The 19,051-nt window shown below is 42.0% G+C and overlaps 2 protein-coding genes across 4 annotated transcripts in view; one reads left to right on the top strand and one right to left on the bottom strand.

The window, feature by feature from the left end:
* LOC111066365 (protein sprint) overlaps nt 1-19,051 on the top strand; it is a 59,974-nt gene that overhangs the window by 15,813 nt on the left and 25,110 nt on the right. Inside the window, exons 3-4 of the mRNA XM_041591916.1 lie at nt 2,410-3,168; nt 7,257-7,731. Of these exons, the coding sequence (XP_041447850.1) occupies nt 2,417-3,168; nt 7,257-7,731 (1,227 nt within the window). The 5' untranslated portion in view covers nt 2,410-2,416. The remainder of the gene's footprint in view (nt 1-2,409; nt 3,169-7,256; nt 7,732-19,051) is intronic.
* LOC111066366 lies at nt 10,903-12,091 on the bottom strand. 3 transcript variants are annotated; one of them, XM_022354912.2, is made up of 2 exons: nt 11,973-12,091; nt 10,903-11,901 (listed from the first exon to the last, which is right to left on the bottom strand). In XM_022354912.2, exon 2 carries the CDS (start codon nt 11,853-11,855, stop codon nt 10,971-10,973), a length of 885 nt encoding a protein of 294 aa, XP_022210604.2. In that variant the 5' UTR covers nt 11,856-11,901; nt 11,973-12,091; the 3' UTR covers nt 10,903-10,970. The 3 variants fall into 3 exon arrangements, with proteins under 3 accessions (XP_022210604.2, XP_022210607.2, XP_022210606.2); XM_022354915.2 differs by having other exon boundaries at nt 10,903-11,882; XM_022354914.2 differs by having other exon boundaries at nt 10,903-11,879.

Raw genomic sequence — 19,051 nt, 5'->3', positions numbered from 1 at the left:
AAAGGAATATATCCATTCGCCTATGCGAAATTTGTACAGAGAAACGCTTGAAGCTAATTCCTTAATATCAAAAAATAATTATACATTATTATTCATATTTTCCAAAGACTGAAAATACTGAAAATATACTCGGAAAAATTGAGTCCAGAATATTTTTGAAAATGAAATAATTTTGCAATTTTATTGCTTTTCCTTGCGTTTGTTCTTGCGTCCTTCTCTGTGTATTTGTTTGGCTTCTGTTTGGCATTGGAGCACAGCTCTTGACGACGATAAGCGGAAGCTCGGCGACAAATCTCCAAGAATTGGTCATTATTTGTTTAACCGAATGATGAAACACGCAGCAGACATTGGACTTCCCCTCCGTGGCCGCCTGTGGGTGGGGGAAACAACAAATAAGTAAATTGAAAATTCACTCGACCACAAACAACGAAAAAACGGACCCCAGTGGATATTCGCTTTGGTACTCCGTATAGTGATGGCTTTTGCTGGGGTTTCTTTTCGTTTGATGTCAACATAAACATTAAGCATAAACCATGCTCGTAGTTGTTGCATATCGTCACGAAATTGTTTAAGCTAAATGAATGCTCAAATGGGATGAATATCCAACCGAATATGCGCCTGTTCTGCTAATAGCTTAGACATTGTTTTGCATTTAGGAAATTAAAATAATAAAAATAAAGATTTTTAAATTAGTTGGTCTTTTGGCCAATGGAAATTTCAGTTCATATGTAAGTCCATGCATTATTATTAGTAAGTATTATTTTGTATATCTAATTCACAGACTTGCAGTCGTTCAGTCTTCTTTTTCCTTCAAGTGGGACTGACCGAATGATTCTTTGGATTGGTAAAAACAGGCTCTGGATATTGTCTTTTGGCTTCCGTTTTCCCTGTCCACTGTCGCTCTCTGCTTAGGTTTTTTCTTCGTAAATGCATAATAATTTTGTTCCACAAAATGAAATGTGATACTTGCCCAAAGCAGAATGTCAGAGCAGAAGACACCAAAGCACTCAAGCGAAATTATTATTGAAAATGCATAGTAAAAATAAAAACAAAACCAAACAAAAAACTCCAGAAAGTACGAGTAGAGTAGGTGCTTTAAGTCGAATGTTGTATACCCTATACATATGTACTTGGTGTATAATCCGCGCAGATTTATTCGATGGGAGATTTAAAGACTTTGAGAGACTTGTTGCTATCGCTCTCTTCCAATGAGACGCGGTCTTAATGTTAAAGTTCCTCGACTCGACATTGATCACAGAAAAGGAGTATATGTTGCACATTAATTGCGGTTATTATTTCTAAAGAAAAGTCTCATTTTGAGGCCCCTACACCGATAGAAAAAAGCCCTGAAATTTTAATATTTTCACTTAGATTTTAATATTTATGCCATTGAATTTCATCCAAGAATGGTTGTATTAATGATATTTTCACTTAAATTTTATATTAATATAGAATTATTTAAATTTAAATATTCATATTTAAATTTAATAGTTTATATTTAAATTTAATAGTTTATATTCAAATTAATAGTTTATATAAATTTAATAGTTCATATTTAGTTAATAGTCATATTTAAATTTAATAGTTTATATTTAAACTAATAGTTATATTTATATATATATTAAATTGTTATTATTTTGCGTACAAATACATTTAGCCCAGGGTTGGTCAAAGTTTAACTAGAATAAGCAACATGGACGCATGTTGTGATAGCCGCCTAAATATTTACGAAAGGCAGCACGCTGGAACTAGTGGAGGGGACATACAAAATAAATAAACATATAAAATAAATCAAAAAATATTATTATTTAATATGAATATTTAAATAAAAATTTCTTTATTTTAAGAAAATTTAAACAACATATAAATATTAAATATGAAACATTTAAACTACAAATAATAATAAAGTATTTTAGTGTTTTTATTAGATAAATAGACCGATTATAAAAGCATTTTAATACATTATATTTGAATAAAGTGAAGATAAATTTTACTAGTTTGTATTTAAAAATGGCTTTAAACAAATAGATTGTAGTTATTTTTACTATGACTTTTTCTACAGTGTAGCTAATGGACCCTTACCGAAGTATGAGCTATATGAGGCCAGTGGAGATGGGGTGGGGTAACATTTCCAGACAGCTGGCAGGTGTTGCTGCTACCCTGCTCTGACAATGTTTTGGCTTGGCATTTTATTGGTAATAACATTTTAAGGGGCCCTGGCACCGCGTGGGGTTCATCGAATATGCGAGAGGGTATTAAATGTCGGAATCAATAAAAGAGATTGACACATGTGTGTGTGTGACAGTGGCAGTGGCAGGTTCATTCATGAGTTGCATGAGTTGGTAGCATCATAATTTTCCATGCCATATACCGTGACTCTTCTTTCTCTAATCCAAAGCGAATTTACAGCACGAGAATGTCGCACGACACGGCCACAAACGTCGGAGGAGGAGCAGCAGGAGCAGGAGCCGGAGCAGGAGGTGCTCCATCTGTGGTGGAGTGCAGCGATGCCTCCTCCAAGGTGGAGGTGATTGTCTACACAAAGTCGGACAAGACACTCAAACAGAATATGAACGCCAAGGATGAGACGCTCAGGAAGCGCACATCCCTGATCATTGTGCCACAGCAGGTGGATGTAGACGATGATGATGATCCAAATCAGAATCAGATGCAGACCCATGGCAATGCCACATCTAAACAGGAGGAATTGCTGCTGGAGAATGGCAATCGCAATTCGATTGCCAGCATGGACAGCAATCAGTCATCGGCCTCCAGTACGAGGACTACCAGTAGCAGCAGCAGCAGCAGCAGCGGTAGCACCACTTCGGAGGATGCCCATGCCGCCTATGAGGATCTACAGAATGGCAACGCTGGCCCACCCCCACCACGCTCCATCTCCAACTTGAGCTCCTCCTCCTCCGAGTCCACCTCCTGCTCCAGCTCCGTGGACTACTCCCTGCGGGAGCAGCTCAAGAACCTAGCCAATCGCAGTGGGGCCGAGACCGCCGATCGGCACTCGCTGCCCACCAATGCTGGTGGCCTACAGCTGCTCAAGGCCATGCCATCAGCCACTGGCCCGCACTGCGATGCTCTGCTCAGTCCCCAGGAGGCGCCCCTGGGCAGACGGTACGCCGAAGTGTCACAATTCAAGGCACACGGCAAGGCGAGGTGAGTTACCACTGCACAAGGCGCGACACAAATTATGTATCCCCAGGAAGGGAGCCACTGAAGGCGGAAATCCCCCGCTCAAAAAGTTCCCTACACTCATAGGTTTTGTGCCACTAAGTTTGAAGGAGAAATTTTCTCGTTTCGGAACCGAGTGGCGCTTCCGCATGACCGCAGAAAATGAAGGATCTATTCCTATAGTTTTTTAAATTTTTCTTTTATTTCGAAGATTATTTTGCGAGCACTCTCCCACCCACTTTCCATCCTCTCTTCATTAGCTGCAACAAAAAGCTGACCTAGTCTGCTGTCTCGCTGCCCTGTGCCACACATCGATGACATCCACTTCAGGTTATGTGCAACCACAAAACACTTGGCTGCCACTCCCGCACTGGCACTGGCACTCGCACTGGCAGTCGCACTGGCAGTCTATTCATTGTTCGGTGGCAAACGATGTCAACTGCTTTACTCAAGTCGAGTGGCTGCCACAGCACACAGCACACAGCAGAGCTGGCATCCCATCCCTGCAGACACCCTGAGGCGCACAGCACAGGAACACGCACAGATTCATGCTACATCTTTGGGGCGTGGCGTGGCTTGGCGTGGCGTGGCGGGGGTGCGTCATCTGCACATGCATAATACACAACTTAATTAGTATTACTACTTTATGGCACCCTCGAGAGGTAGAGGGCGAGAGCGGGAGAGCCAAAACCAAACGACTCGTCTGCTGAGTAAAAATCTAATAATGGTACATTCCACACACGCATTTCCATTGCCACATTACCATATCAAAAACGGTTTGAGCTTTGCATGCGCCCGTGGGGCACAGACAAGGCGCCCGACCGCCCAACCGCCCGCCCGCCCTTACTGCCACTTCATCAGGAATGCAGCTCTCCATCCCTCGCCCTCTCTCTCTCGCACTCTTCTGTGAACTTTGAACGCTCTGAACTCTCCTTGTGCACTCTGCCTTTCCGATGTGTCAGCTGTCAAATGAGGAGAACGGAAGCACTCTTTTGGCAGCCATCGACAACTATGTGAAACTTTTTGAAAGCTGTCACAACTAATTTGCATACACAGTGGAGCCCACATACACTCCATGGCGAGACTTGATCCTAACCCAACACTGGCACTGGCCTGGTATTCGTATTTGTAACCCCAATCCTCTGCACTGCAATCCTCCACAATTCAAACCGCATCCGCATCCTAGAAGGCGTGACCCGCCCGCATACGAGTTCCACTTTATGCTTACTTTTCTGTTCTGTTCTGTTTTGTTTTGTGCTTTGATTTAGAAACAGGAATTTTCATCTTTTATTTTGGAAGAGAACGAACACATATTCATCGAAAACTTTTTGGGAACAACTGTAGTGGAGATTGCTTTGTGACAGGGGTAATAACGGGGGGTAACCAACAGATGGATGGATGGATGGCTGGCTGTGATTGCAGTTTGAAGCGAAACTTCCTGTGTGACCAGGACAGGGACCCCTTGTGGACTTGAACTTTTGCATTTGTTTCGAGACTAATAATTGAGTTTGCTGCCGTCGCCCCAAGCTAACTAAGGAGAGATAAAGATACCAAATATATATAGGCACTACACACATGGATAGATATGAAGATAAAAATCCAGTCGTGCTGTCAGCATAATCTAATCATAACTGAGGAGACTGGAATAGGGCATACTTATGTTTAAAAGATAATACTTCTTGATGGGTGGCAGCACAGTTCTTCGTCTTCGTCGATATATTAGAATTCACATACAGCTTCTGACGAATGATGTTCGTGCCACTGGAATCTTACAGTTGTCGATCGATAAAATAAATTAAAAAAAAAAAATAGCACCTGATTTGCTGTTTCCTACTATCAATTTTCGGATCTATCTGCGGTAGTAGAAGTTTCCATTAATAATATTTCACGCGCGCTATCCACGAGTATGAGTAGTCAGATATTGTATCTCACACTTGTGTATCTGTGTATCTGCCGATAGCTACTGTCAATTTAAATGATGTTGCCGAAGGTCAGAGTTCAAATACAGCTACATATATCTATCTATTCTATCTATGTACCTCAGGGAAAGAAGTATATGTCATTTTAATTTGTTCAAACGTAACGGTTTTTTGTAGGTGGTTTGTAGTGCTCGGGGGGGGGGGGTCTTTGGGGGGGGGGGGCGGGGGGGACGCACCAGGGCGAACGGTGGTTCCCGGGGGGCGCCCTCCGGGGGGGGGGGGGGGGGGGCGGCGCGGCCGGGGGGGGGGGGGGGGCCTTATACCCACCGGGGGGGGGGCGGCCCCCCTGTGCTGGCGGGCCCGCGGCGGGACCTCTCGGGCAACCCTCAATTCACTTGACCTCAATGCCCACCCGGATAAATCAAATTTCACTAAAAAGGGAAAGCATATAAACTATTAATAAGCAAAAATAAAAATTTTAAAAAAATTATTTCATTAGTATTTTTAATTTTCATTTAGAATGCACATATACTTATTTCATATGAATGGAAAGTTATTCATTTAATATTTAGTTATTTGTTTTTTTTTTGTTTTCCTTACTATTTTTAAAAAAAGTTTAGTCTCCTTTTTTGTTTCCAAAAAAACTGTCCTTAATTTTGACGCTTAAATTAAGTGAAACAGTAGCGCTGATCTTAGGGCTAACAGCTTAACAGAAGTTCCCCAAGTAGAGTTGCCTCCAAAACACAATCAATTTGGGTACAGTTGCCCCTAAGACTGCTCATAAAAGTGAGCTACTTAGTGCCGCATTAAAGCTTTTAGTTCTTCGACAAATCTTAACCTTCAATCAGCAGCAGGCAAAAATTTAGAGGCACTCCCTCCCCACCCCACCCCCCATCCGTGCCAACGCGTTGGCAGTCGCCACTTAATCTTAATTGCCATGAGAGTGGGGCACATAATTTCCATATTCCGCGGCGCCCCCAAAAGTAGGCCGCACTGATTTTTTTTCTTCTGTTTTTCCATTTTCCCCGATTTTTGTTTGTTTGCCGCATAAATCCACACGCAAAATTTGGATGGATTGCGATGTGTCCTTGAGCCTGCCTCAAGTTCTAACAGGCTGTCTAATTCCTTGACAAGTTTTATATTATCCTTATTGCATGTGGCTGATCTGATGTCCTGTTGGAACATGTCTGTTCCGTGTTAATTTGACATGATTATGTCAGAATGTTTGTCGAAACAGCACATTCCATTCCGCCTTCATGTTTATGGACTTTTTCTTCCCTTTAGGTTATGGTGGGGGTCGCTGATCCATCAACCGACAACAGGGTGGTCGTCCTTCATCTTTTCTTGAAGTGAAGTGGAGGAGGAGGAGGAGGCGGCAGTGTCCTTGAGGCGCACATGGAGTTTCTTTATTTTTATATATTTTTTTTCTGTTGTCGTTTTCCTTTTCTGTTGCTTTTTCTTGTGCGGCGAAAATTCATTAATAACATTTTGTGGGTCCTGTCATAGAAATATTGTTAAAATGGCGTAAAATTGCCCGCTTTTGAGGCGTCACTCTGTGACGATGCGAGTACTGTGCTTCCTGTGCTGTCTGCTGAGGGGGAAAAAAAATGTGTCGCAAATTAACCTTTTGACAGCTGATTTCTCACTGACAAATGGGTGTCTCCATGGGCGAAACGAAGTTGTTCTTTAAGGCAATCGATGGCTACTGACTACTTGTTCGACAAGACTTTAAGATTTAAGCACAGGGAAAGTGAAATATTTTATACAAATATGAAATGGGAATATTAAAAAAATGTACCAGGAAATACCAGATCGATGGATGTGTGTGGGGGGTTGCAATAGAATGAAACCATTAACATAATTAATATATATATTCTCTACTTTACTTTTCCATTAAAATATATTAAATTAAAATATATAAATTAAATGAAATTATTTTGTTATTTATTTATTTTTACTATTCAATGAATGTATTGCGGCTGCTGAACGTTGGTTGAAATTACTTTAAGCCTCGATAAATGTGCGAAAAAAAGAATATATTGCTCTTATCGATACATGTGTGATTAATGAAACGCACTGTACTGCTATCCCATAAAGGAAAATCTTGTAGATTTTGTTTACTAATTGACCATTTATCCCATTAATTTATTGCAGAACAAGTGAACCGCTAGCATCGGTGGCCATTGGTGGAGTTGTGACAGCCGCACCACAGAGCAACGCGGCGGAGTCAGTGAACGGCGGAAACTCTGCCAACACTGCCAGCACCAACAACAATAACAACAACAACAACAATAATATCAACAGCAGCAATAACAATCACAATGGCCAACAGTCACAAAAATCCCAACAGCAGCAGCAGCAGCAGCAGCAGTCGAACCTTCAGAACGGAGTAAACGTTGGCTCCATGACCACATCCTCCGGCACAAGCCATGGGGCGGCGGCAGCGGTGGCGGTGGAATCATCGAATCAGAACGGAGACAGCCGCAGCCATCGGCACAGCAGCAGCCTGGAGCCAACAACGGACATCGAAGATGTTGTTGACATGGCCCAAGGCGGCGATGTCTTCGAAGATGACACAGAGGCCCTGCTGCCCAAGTGTTCGCGCCGATCCCGGGATGAGCTCAGTCAGGTGAGTGTTCGCCAAAATGATTTTAAATACATTTATCCCACGCTTTGCAGTAAAATATATGAAAAATTCAGCAGGTGAACGTTGAAATGTAACAACATTTAGGGCTCTTTCTATTTGAAGGTCTTCCACTCGAGTTTAGGGTTTTTCCGAGTCTTAAATATTGGGGAAAACCTCTCATTTAAATTGGGCCATTCCTAACCCTATTTTTTGGTCTGAAGCAGCGAACACTACAAGTTTTCCCTCTTTTGGTATGGAAAATATGATATTTATAGAGTAAACTCGAATCAGTATTTAATGGGACACAAGAGGATATGGATATGGCTGTGGATATGGCTACGGATATGGCTATTCCCTAGCCAAAGTCAGAGCTAGACTGTGGCCTCATCTTTCTGTAATCTTGGATAATGGCAGCTAATTTTCGCAGCTTGGGGATGGCGACTGCCTTGGAGTCTCCCATGGTTATTTGTCGAGCCTTAATTCGAGCCGCTTTCCACATGTGACAGCCGCAGCAGCAGCAGTGCTAGTGGCAGTGTCACACTCTAAGTGCCAATTACGCCTGCCTGCCGATGGGCCCATCTCTGGGGTGGTTCTTCCACTTCTCCACTGCCACTGCTGCCCTGTCCCACTATCTGCCACTCATTCATTCGCATTCACATTCACATTTACACTCATTCATTCATAATTTGCTACGTGTTGCCCTGCTGGGGCCTGGGAGTTACTTTACCCTCTCCCATAATGATAATTACTTTGCTTCGACACGAAAATAAATGTTCGAATTTATAGATTTTTTTTTCAAATATATATCGACCCACCAGCAGTTCATTTTTTATGCTTTTTGCGCTATCTTTTAAAATTTAAATTAATAATAGTTAAAAAAAAATTTTCTTTGTTAATTAATGCGTTGAGGGTGAATTTTGAGGGACAAAGCAGACCGACCGAGCATCTCTCCCTTTCTTTACCCCACGAACAAAATGCAGACGGAGGAATCTTCAATTTAGATGGTAACTATAGCTTCGATTTGAATAGCTCTCTTCTTGCTGCTTTTTCTGCTGTTACCCCGCGCCATACAATCCATCATATTCCAACCCTCTGTGTGTTTTTGGTTCTTCATTATGGAAATTTGTTCGTGCGTGTTCTTTGCCAAATGAAAGCTTTTCCCAGGCTTTTCTTCTTCATTAATAACTGTGAATCGTTTTTGTCTGTGGGCGTGTCTGTCTCTGTCTCTCTGGCTAATGGCTTGTAATTTCCCTCGAAGGCAAAAGAGTTTTTGACAAGTCAATTTGTTAGTTAATTTGATATGCGTTGCTATGCATACAGCAGCAGCAGCAGCAGCCCATTCAGGCTCCATTTGAAGCTAAGAGTGGAATGCAGTCATGCGTTCTAATTGCTTCATAATTTCCATAGCACTTGTGCCACTCCACTGCTCCACCCCTCCACTCCTGCACTCTTTGGCAGGGCTTTGGCAACGTTGCCAAACTTCAGCATCTGCTCAAATATGTAGGCAATAAAATCTTTATATGGCAAGACGACACACAAACAAATTCAAAGTCTGTGTGGTGTGGCTTTTCCGTTGGAAAACACACACAATTGAAGTGACCAAAGGATATTTTCTAGACTAGCAGCCTCAGCCTTCTCCTCCTCATCAATGGAGTAGACATGTGTTGCACTTCCTGTTGCATAGACATACACTCCTCCTGCTTGATCGTATGTGTGGCATAAAATATTGATTCCACTTCCACTCCAGACAGAGACAGAGGCAGAGGCGCCTCCTCCTTCCTCCACTGGAAGGGACACTCTGCTGCTTTTCGTTTTTTGGGCCATTTATGAATATTCAATAAAAACAGAAAAAGGATTGTAAGGACCAGCAGTGAAGGTGGCGATAAAAATGTCTGCTCTGGTCGAAAGTGTTGTCGGATGGAACCACAGACAGACAGACAGAAAGTCAGACCTTTAAAACACGACACACGTGCAACATATGAGAGGAGAAACAGGCGGCCAGGATGGGACTCTCTGCCTCGTCGGGCATACAAAAGTTTTTATCGCTGATCTGTGTAGCCAGGAACCAATGCTCCTGCTGCTGCTGGCTGGCTGCTGGCTGCTGTCCTGGAACTTTATTACTTTCATTATGCTTTATCCCTGCGGCCGGCAATGCTGTCGGACGCTGCCTTTGGACCATAAACAACTTTGGGCTCTAATCTCCCCCTGGCTTCAGGCCATGTCGAGTGGACAGCAGTCACAGCCAGCCACCCCCCTCAAACTCCACAATTTTTTGGCGCAACTGTCTGTACAGGTGCACACACACGTTTTTGCTAATTGCAACGGTATTAGTGAGGCTTTGTCAGCGGCTTAGAGAGCATTGCCAGTCCCCTCCCTTACTCGTTTTTTCTTCTCTGACGTGACTGTACTTTGAGCTGCTTGTTCTATTAGATTTGTATACCCTATAGTTGGACGAGCTTCTGAGAGGGTTTATTATGCTTAATAAAAATCAGCATACACATATTAAAATTAAGTATTCGCTATTAAAATTTAAACATAATGAAGTTCAACAGAATTTACTTTGATTATAATAATAATAATATAATGAATATAAAACACTTAAAAATAAATAAATAAAAAAATTAATTTTAAACAGAATGAAGAACAGAATCTACTTTGATTATAATAATAAAATGTAATAAATATAAAACACTTAAAAGTAAAAATTAAAAAAATAAATTTAAACAGAATAAAGTTCAATACAATTTACTTTGATTATAATAATAAAATATAATAAATATAAAATTCATTTATTTACTTTAATTATAATAATTAAAATAATAAATTTATATATTAAATAAGTAAATAAATAATCTCCCCCTGACTTCAGCCATGTCGAGTGGAAAGCAGTCGCGGCCAGCCACCCCCTCAGAAGAACCACAATTTTGGGAGCAAGGCAAATTAATAGAGAAATAAATATTAAATACTAGTTTAGCTTAATATATAATTTAAATATTAACTATTTATATAATATTAGCTAACTATTTGTATAACTTATTTTATTTATATAATAGAACAATGCATACCAATGCAGTATGTATAATAAGTTTAGTTTATTTATATAATTTAAATAATTCTTAACTTTGAAATTTTTGTAAATGCTTAAAATTTAGTTTAATTTGTTTATGTAGATTTCCAGCTATCGTATGCATTTCTATGTAATTCTGTTTTGTCTGCCAGATGGTTTGCTGCATGTGGGGATGTTAGCCAAACATAAAATCTAGCGTGCTGCTCAACATGAGGCAGCCAAATGCCAACAGAAGACCATTGACCAAGCCGTTATACAGGAATATGTTCATTTCCAGTCTTTGACTCTGCTCGGCATTGTATTGCTGCATCTGTTCGGATGTCATCTCCTGGAAAATCGATTTTTCATTGGCCAAATCCTCCAAATCGTAATCGGTCAAAATGGTCAACGGATTATTTTCCTTGTACTCTTTGATCCACTTTTTGGTGACGCTCTTCTTGTCCATTGGTATGATCATCTTGATTAGTTCTTTGAGCGAATCCTCATCAGCGTGGTCCAAGTGCTGCTTTTGCTCATCGATAATCTGCCGCAGGAAATATTGTGCATGATCCGGAGTTGTTTCCTTTGCCTGTTCGACCAGTTTTTGTAGGAAAAACGGTGCATAATGCAAATTCACTTCATTTTCGTTGATCAATTCCAGTACGGCGATCCTGCCTCTACGAACCAACATATCCCTTTCAGTCAGCTCCGGATCGAGGTCTGCATTCGTCTGCCTATTGTGCTCGGACGTTTCTTCATCGGGTTCTACTCCTGCCGAGGGCTTTACCACATCCATATTCATTACTCTCTCATGCATTGCCATGTCTTGATTCTCGGTGGCTGCTTTCATTTCCTTTTTCATGTATTTTGCACGCATTTCCATGTAATTTTCCGGATCATCTTTGTACTTGTTTGCATTTATTTGTGGAATTTTCATGTCTTTTTTGTCTGCCCCACCAATGTCCTGTTTCATTTCATCCGGCATCACCACCCTTTCCCGAATTACCTGCCCACTGCGGTTGACAATTTCATCATGGAGTTTTGCTTCATAAGCCACAGCATACAAATCTTTTCCACTCATTGGAGGGCAAAGCGTTTGAGATTACTACTTGAGTGAACGAATAGAACTGGTTAGAGCCCCGTGAATGGGCCATGAATGATAATAAACACAACAATATATGATTGGGAGGGTGCATACCTGTTTATACTTTCCCTAGGAGGTGCTTCAAGAGGTGGTTCGAATATTTTCAATACATCTGTTTCCCAATTTATGATAATTTTGAATTGAACTAAAAAAGCATCGCAACTGAAAACTCATGGCATATTTTTAGAACTATTTAAAATAACATTTAAAAACGTATCCCAGCTCGAATATGTATAACACCCATTACCAGGGATATTTTCTAGTCGCAATGCACACACATCAATTTCTCTTTCTCTTTCCACTTTTTTTGTTGAGGGTTTTTAGTTTTGTTGCTTGTTGCTTGTCAGGTGAAATGTTTGCCGATATTGTCCGTGTCCAGGATGCCGTCCCTGCCTGTCCTCAAGCGACCCAACAAAACCGCAGCAATCAGGCTTGAAAGGTTTATACATATTTTTGCCTGTCAGAGGCAATGAGCCGTCTGGTTGAGAGCAATGTCCAGAACATGATTGTCCATGTCCTGCGGTGGAGACAAGCTGCCTTTTTTTTTTTTTTTGAATGCCTTCCTTTCCGGGCTCACGGGTTCGTTGCACTAATGAAGTGTGTCCCGGAATTTCGTTGTTCATTTGCGTTAGTTTCGTGTGAAAAGTGGTACCGGAGGATGCCCAGGACACCCAGTACACCCGGGACACAACTCCTGTGACACCCGTGACTCTCTGCCAACTCTGTCAGTGGTCTTCCATCTCCGGTTTCAATTTTCCCCTTTCTGATGGCACCGGACGCATCTCTCTGGGTCCCTCTGTGTGTGTGTGTGTGTGTGCGGCTAATGGCTTTGACTTTTTGACAGCATCAGGCCGTGTCCTGTGTGTCCGTCCGTCCTGTGCTCTCTCTCTCTCCCAGTCTTCCCCACTGGACACTTGTCCGTCTCCATCTTCGTCTTGGTCCGTCGTTTTTGGTCTCTGCTGGACTCCATCGCAATCGGGCATTTAATGGCATATTTTATGTGCTGGCTTATTACTTGAGCTGAATGTTTATTGCATTTGCCATTTGTCCGTTGTGGGACTTTGCAATTGCACTGTTGGCCATTTTCACTTGTTAATTATGCACTGAAGCCTGGTCGTCACTGAGCGAAAGAAAAGGCGTTAATCCATCTTAAAATTGATTTAAACTTAATGGAATGTGACCGAGACATAATTTGTTGCTTCATGGCAACAGGAAATGGAAATCACAGGATGATCTGATCTTTTGTGTAAATTCCCTTTTTGGCACTGATTTATTTAACTGAAAGATGTAGAAAAAATTAGATTTTTGTGTTGGTTGAATTTTTGCTATTCCTTTTCCATTGGTTCCCCCTATGCCGTCATCATTATCCATTTAATCTTCTTCATTCCTAACGTTCCCTTGACCGCAGTTAAGTTTTCGCTATTCACTTTTCATTTTCATGTTCCAATCCCTTGTCCCATGCCCCTTGTCATGTCCATGTCCACTTACCATTGGTTCCACTTTCTTGCAATTTCCTTTTCCGATTTTAACTTTTAGCCCCACGTTTCGCGTGGTCTTTTCCACATGCGTTACTTGCGCTGTTATTTTCTCTCAGTGCAGCTTTTTGAGTTGCATTTCGGGTGCAGCGTTGCCAAATTTGCCCGTCGCCTTTGGGCGGGTGGGCGGCGGCGTTGCTTTGGCTTTCCGTTAATTATGCATTCATAGTGCGGCGGCTGCAACTGGCAGTCGCAGTCGCAGTGGCAGTGGCAGTGGCAGTGGCAGAGCCACTGGGCATCAAATCGACAACATGGCGCTTCAATTAGCCCATTCGTCTCGCTCTCATAACGGGAAACTGCGTCGCAGGCCGTTAGAATCAGCATGTGCTGACAGCTGTAACTGTTTTCTGCACACACCACACCGACTACCCACGAGCCTCGACTCTCGGATGTCACAGAGTCTCGCAACAGACAGAGGACTCTCCTCCATCTATTCTTGTGCCTGTCTGTGGGACCCAGGACTCGCTTTCTCTGTCTCTCTGTGTTGTTGCCATTGCGGTTGGTTTGCCCCATTCGTTCCCTTTTTTGAGGCACTGTCCCGCTGTGCTGCTGCTGCTGCTGTTGCTGCCATTAAATGTAATTCTCTGTGGTTTTTATGGTTTTTTAAAACATTCAACAACATTTTACGTGGCTTCTATTTATCTTTTATTTCCAAGGATGTTGCACAGGGACTCCATTCCTCTACTCTGCTCTGGTCTCCTCTTGCGTGTGTCCTGCTCCAGTCCCAGTTCCAGTCGCAGTCCCATCCTGTTGCACGTTTTGTTTTGCCGTTGCCGTTTTTTTTTTTTGTTGCTGTTTCGCTGATGCCACCACGGCGCTGCGTCAGGCAATAATTCAGTCTCGAGTGCAATTTGCCCGCATGCACAGCATCGGTAGAGCGATGGATAGATATAGCGATATGGTAGAAAAAAAAAAGCAGGCAGGACACGTGCAGGGCTGCTGCTTATCGGGCTCACCTTTTGTCAAACTATTAGGATGGAGTTGAAAGGGCAAAGCGAGGCATCGAAAGGGATGCTGCTGTCTGGCACCAGTGCACTGGCGCTGGTGCTTAGAGATATCCAAGGTACACCTGCATCATTCCCATGAATTCTCTGGGATACGGTGATCCGATCTACAGAATTATAATAACAATTAGAACTTAACATCGAAAGGGGAAACTCTTCCCCTACAAAATAAGAACAAATTAAATGGATAACTTCAGTTAGAACTCTTAACCCTTAATTAGCCGCATGATAAGCCGCATAGCTTAAGTTGATTTTGGGCAATTTTATGTTTAAAATAAAATGCACAAAAAAATCGAAAAGCATTAGCAAGGGACAATTTTATGAAAAATTTTAAAATATTTAAAATTTTGAAATGTTTTATGTCAGATTTTGTGCAATAAAAGATGCAAGTATTTGAAGATATTAATGTAGAAAGGTATGTCATTAAAAAGAAAGGCAAAACCACTATTTATTTTTGTTGGCTTCAATAGGTTTGTTCAGCTAACTAAAATAAAATAAAATAAATGTTTATGCAGTATCTGGAAATGTATGCACTTATTGCCTTTTTTGTTTGTTTTTACCTGTTGGTTAAAATCATTCAAATCTAAGCTTTAAGCAGCTTTTAAATTAACTTAAATATATTTAAATGCCCTCCAGAGATAATTTGGGTAATTTCTGATGCATTTTACACTGTTAAAGGAATAATTTTTGGGAAATATACTCGTAAAGTGTCGTTTAATCTGAATTCTATGGAAGTAATCATGCTGCATAATAATGGCCTCACCTCTCGCTAGTCGAAAATGTAATTTAAATTCCCAATTTATGTATTCAATTAATTTTTGATTCATATTCGCACCACAAAAGTGCACCATGATCCATCCACCGACCGCCGCCCACAACAAATAATTATGCAATTTGTTGCACAGTGTAAGCGGAGAGTGTGTAAGTGGCGTGGGTTGTTTGCCATGCCTGTTCTGCCTTTTTATGAAATTAATTTCACGCTTGGACCGGACCCTGGATGTCATCGATAAGAGATGCTTTATGCAGGAGGGATTTTGTGTCCTCATCCTGTTCGCACCCCATAACACAACGATGGGGAAGGCGGCCGTGGGGCGGGGGGCGGATGGCTGCTACTCATATGACCCGCTATCTGGCGGATCAAACGGAAACAGGAAACGTGGCTTTATTTTTTGGGGAGGGAAATAAATCCCTTTCAAAAATTGATACCCTGAGGCATTGAAATTTATTTCACTCTCTCTCTCTCTTTTCCCCCTTCAAATTATTTCTTTATCGCCCTTGAGGACTATGCATATAGGACGAATGATGTAAGCAAAGTTTCTGCCACACCAAAAACCCACATTACACCTTACATATTTACTCCACTGTTTAAATTAATTGCAAGATCAAATGTACACATATTTCTGAATTTTCTGCAGGATCTTTGACTTAAGCCATTAATGGCCAGTCCATTAAGTTCAAAGAACTTTGGATTTAGTTTAAATTATGTACATCTGGTGTCTTAATAATGTTGCTCAAGAGACTGACTCAAAAATACACATAAATTTGGGCGAGTAGTTTTTTCTTAGTATTAGATTAGATTAACATGGAACAGCATTATACATACGGCACGCAACATAATAACAATTAGTTCTTATTTGTAGAATCTCCAAATGTACCCCAAAAAAAAACTACTCGCATCTTGCTTTTCTTTCCTCTCCTGTCGTTTCTTTTTAATTTATTTCGTAGTTCTATATAGTACTATATATGTATGTATGTATGTATTTTTGCTGTTGTTGTTTCTCGTTCATTTGTCGCATTTGACAAATTGTCATTGCCTGCTTTTGGGCGGCATCAAATAAATAGTTGCTGCTCCCCAACTCGTTCTCTGACTTCTGACTCGCCGTTTTCGCTTCCCTCTTCCCCTCTTGCCTGGTTTGTTGTGTAATTTATTAAATGCCAGTGGCTGGAGGATGGAAAGGAGTCGTTGCGGGATGCAATGTGTGAACAGGGGCTATACGATTGGAGACAGGCAGAGAGACAGAGAGGGAGGGGAGAGAGAGAGAGAGGGCATTTTGTCATTGGCTGGGAATTTTTATATTGCCATTGAATTTTGGCCAAAAGTATTTCCACCAATATTGGCATGAATCGAGACACCAGGAAGAGCAACAGACACCCCCAGACACAAAGCCAGAGCCCAAAGCCCAGAGCCAGACAATTGTTTGCCAATATTTTGTAGCGGAAAGGTGGAAAGGTCTTAAGATTGAATGGAGGAAGGTACTGTGACTGCTACTGCGACTCCGACTGGCACTGTAACTGGAAGTGGAACTGAGAATGATTTTCATTTTCAACAGCTGCCAGAACGGAAGCCAAAAATACTTTCTTCGTCTGTCTGCTGTCTCGTGGCTACTTCCGCTGCTGCTGCTGTTGCTCCAGGCCATGACCGTGAAAGTGTTGGCTCTGGATCTTGGTCCTAGTCTGGGCCAGGTCTATTCCATGCTGTGGCCTTCCATTGTTGCAGCTTGCCTCATTGTTAGCGTAAGTAAACTGAAGGGAAACGCATCAAATTTAAAGTCGCAAAAGCCAAAAACTCTCCACACGCCGCACACATGACAGAGAGAGAGAGAGAGAGAGAGAGAGAGAGGGGAGAGAGAGTGTGGCAGCAACAACCCTCATCCAATAATCTCCTACCCATTCTGTGGCACTCAAAAATGCAGCCAGGCTACTCAGAAGTTTATTTTTATTTTATTTTCTTTGGGGGTTGCTACTGCAAGGAGTCCTCCATCCAACTCAAAGCTATTAGATATCCATGCCCTTGCCCATGTCCATGTCCATGTCGGGGTGTGTGCTGTGCTCTTTTTTATATGTTTCGGTTAATCCGTAAACAAATGCGTGAGTGAAATCTGTACAGGGGATGGCTATAATATCTGGCAAACACCGCGGACAGGTGGGGGGGAGCTCGAATTAATGCTAACCCAATAAGTATCATCTTAGAGCAGTTAATTAAGATAACAAAGCAGGAATATATAATCAAAATTATTACAATTAATGCAACTGGAGATGCTTAGAAGCATCTTAAATATTAACATGCAGCAGCGCTCCTCGGTTGGTTATGCCTAGGCAGCTGTGAATATTTATTTTGCACTGTTGCCAGCTGCTTAAACAGTGCCGCCGAAACGTTGCCAATTTTCACATGAGATAGAAAATTAGGATTATTTCTTGAATGGAATTAACTGAAGGAACGGAACAACCTCCCAATGGATAAACATCAAATTAATGATTTTTGAACTGCTGCCAAAGCAGACAGCAGCAGACCGCTGCCAACATTTCTGTGCATCTGTCTGTCTGTCTGTCTGTTTAAAGAGCGGACCAGCCAGCAAATGAGTTTCATTGGTTCCCCACACAAAAAACGACCCGTGACGCATCCGCCACTCGAGTCGACTGCCTCCCGACTCGCTTTCGAATAGTTTCGGGGGACCCAAAAAAGGGACCGCAACGCACTGATGTAATAAGCAATACTTAAGACCTAATGCAGGGCATAAAATATGCGCAGCATTTACCTCACACAGCGCCCGCCGCCCGGTCGTGGTCCCAGCACAAAACACACACAAGGGTTGCGCCGCCCGGGCTGGCCTTCTGCTCCAGCTCCTGCTGCTGCTGCTGCTCCTGCTCCTGCTCCTGGTCGGTTGCCCGCCTGCAGTGCGCGTTTTCTTTTGCCGCTGCTGTGATTTTTGATTTAAGCATAATTTCGCAACATTTCCCAAACCCCAAACCACCCGCTGTGAGCTTTGAAAAATTTCAAACATTTCTTCAAGGGATTTGCGCAATTTTCCCTTTTTTTTTTTTTGTATGTCCTCTGCTGTATGTCTCCATCATCTGTCTGCTGGGGCTCGGGTTCGGGCTCCTGTTTTGGGTTTCTATTTTTTTTTTCATCCTCTTCTGGTGGGGGTCTTCGCTCGCATTTAAATGGTTGGCAAATAAACAGGCGAACATTTTGCATTTCCATTTCATTACGTTTTGTCTTGAGACTTCTGTCTGGGATTCAGCTACGCTGCTACTCTCTGTCTGTCTGTCCGTCTGTCTGTGTGGCAGCAGCGTCTTGGTTTCATTTCCTGTCGTTGTGTCAACTCTGCGTATGATTAATGCGTCCGAAAAGGCAGCAGACTGCTGCGAATGTAACTGAAACCCATGCAACTTGATCTCCACTTCACTTTCCCCCCACTCAACTTTGCCTTTGCTTAATAAATGACATCAAAAATTAAATATCACTGCCGGCACCGTAAATCAAATTTGCACACAGCCCCCACAACCCCTTAAAAAATAAAAAATAAACCTACAGTACGCATGCGAGTATCCTGCCATCTATCTAGATATGTATCAAACGAAAAAAGGTGAGTCAGGCAACCTAATTTGACACTCGGCCAGAAATAACTCAATTAGTGACCCTTTTTTTGTTGTTGTCTTGCTTATTTTTTGTGTTTGGATTTTTTGACTACAAGTTTTTTTTTTTTTTTGAACCGGGGGTATCCATGACGTTGTTGGTGGTAACGAGCGAGCCACTGGACTTTTTGCCACAGCCACTTGACACACACTTGAGTTTTCCTGCCCCCGCTACGCG

The sequence above is a fragment of the Drosophila obscura genome, unplaced genomic scaffold (assembly GCF_018151105.1).
Source record: "Drosophila obscura isolate BZ-5 IFL unplaced genomic scaffold, ASM1815110v1 contig_165, whole genome shotgun sequence".
Lineage (NCBI taxonomy): Eukaryota > Metazoa > Arthropoda > Insecta > Diptera > Drosophilidae > Drosophila > Drosophila obscura.
Note: the sequence above shows the minus strand (reverse complement) of the source record. Positions and strands in the feature narration are given on the sequence as shown.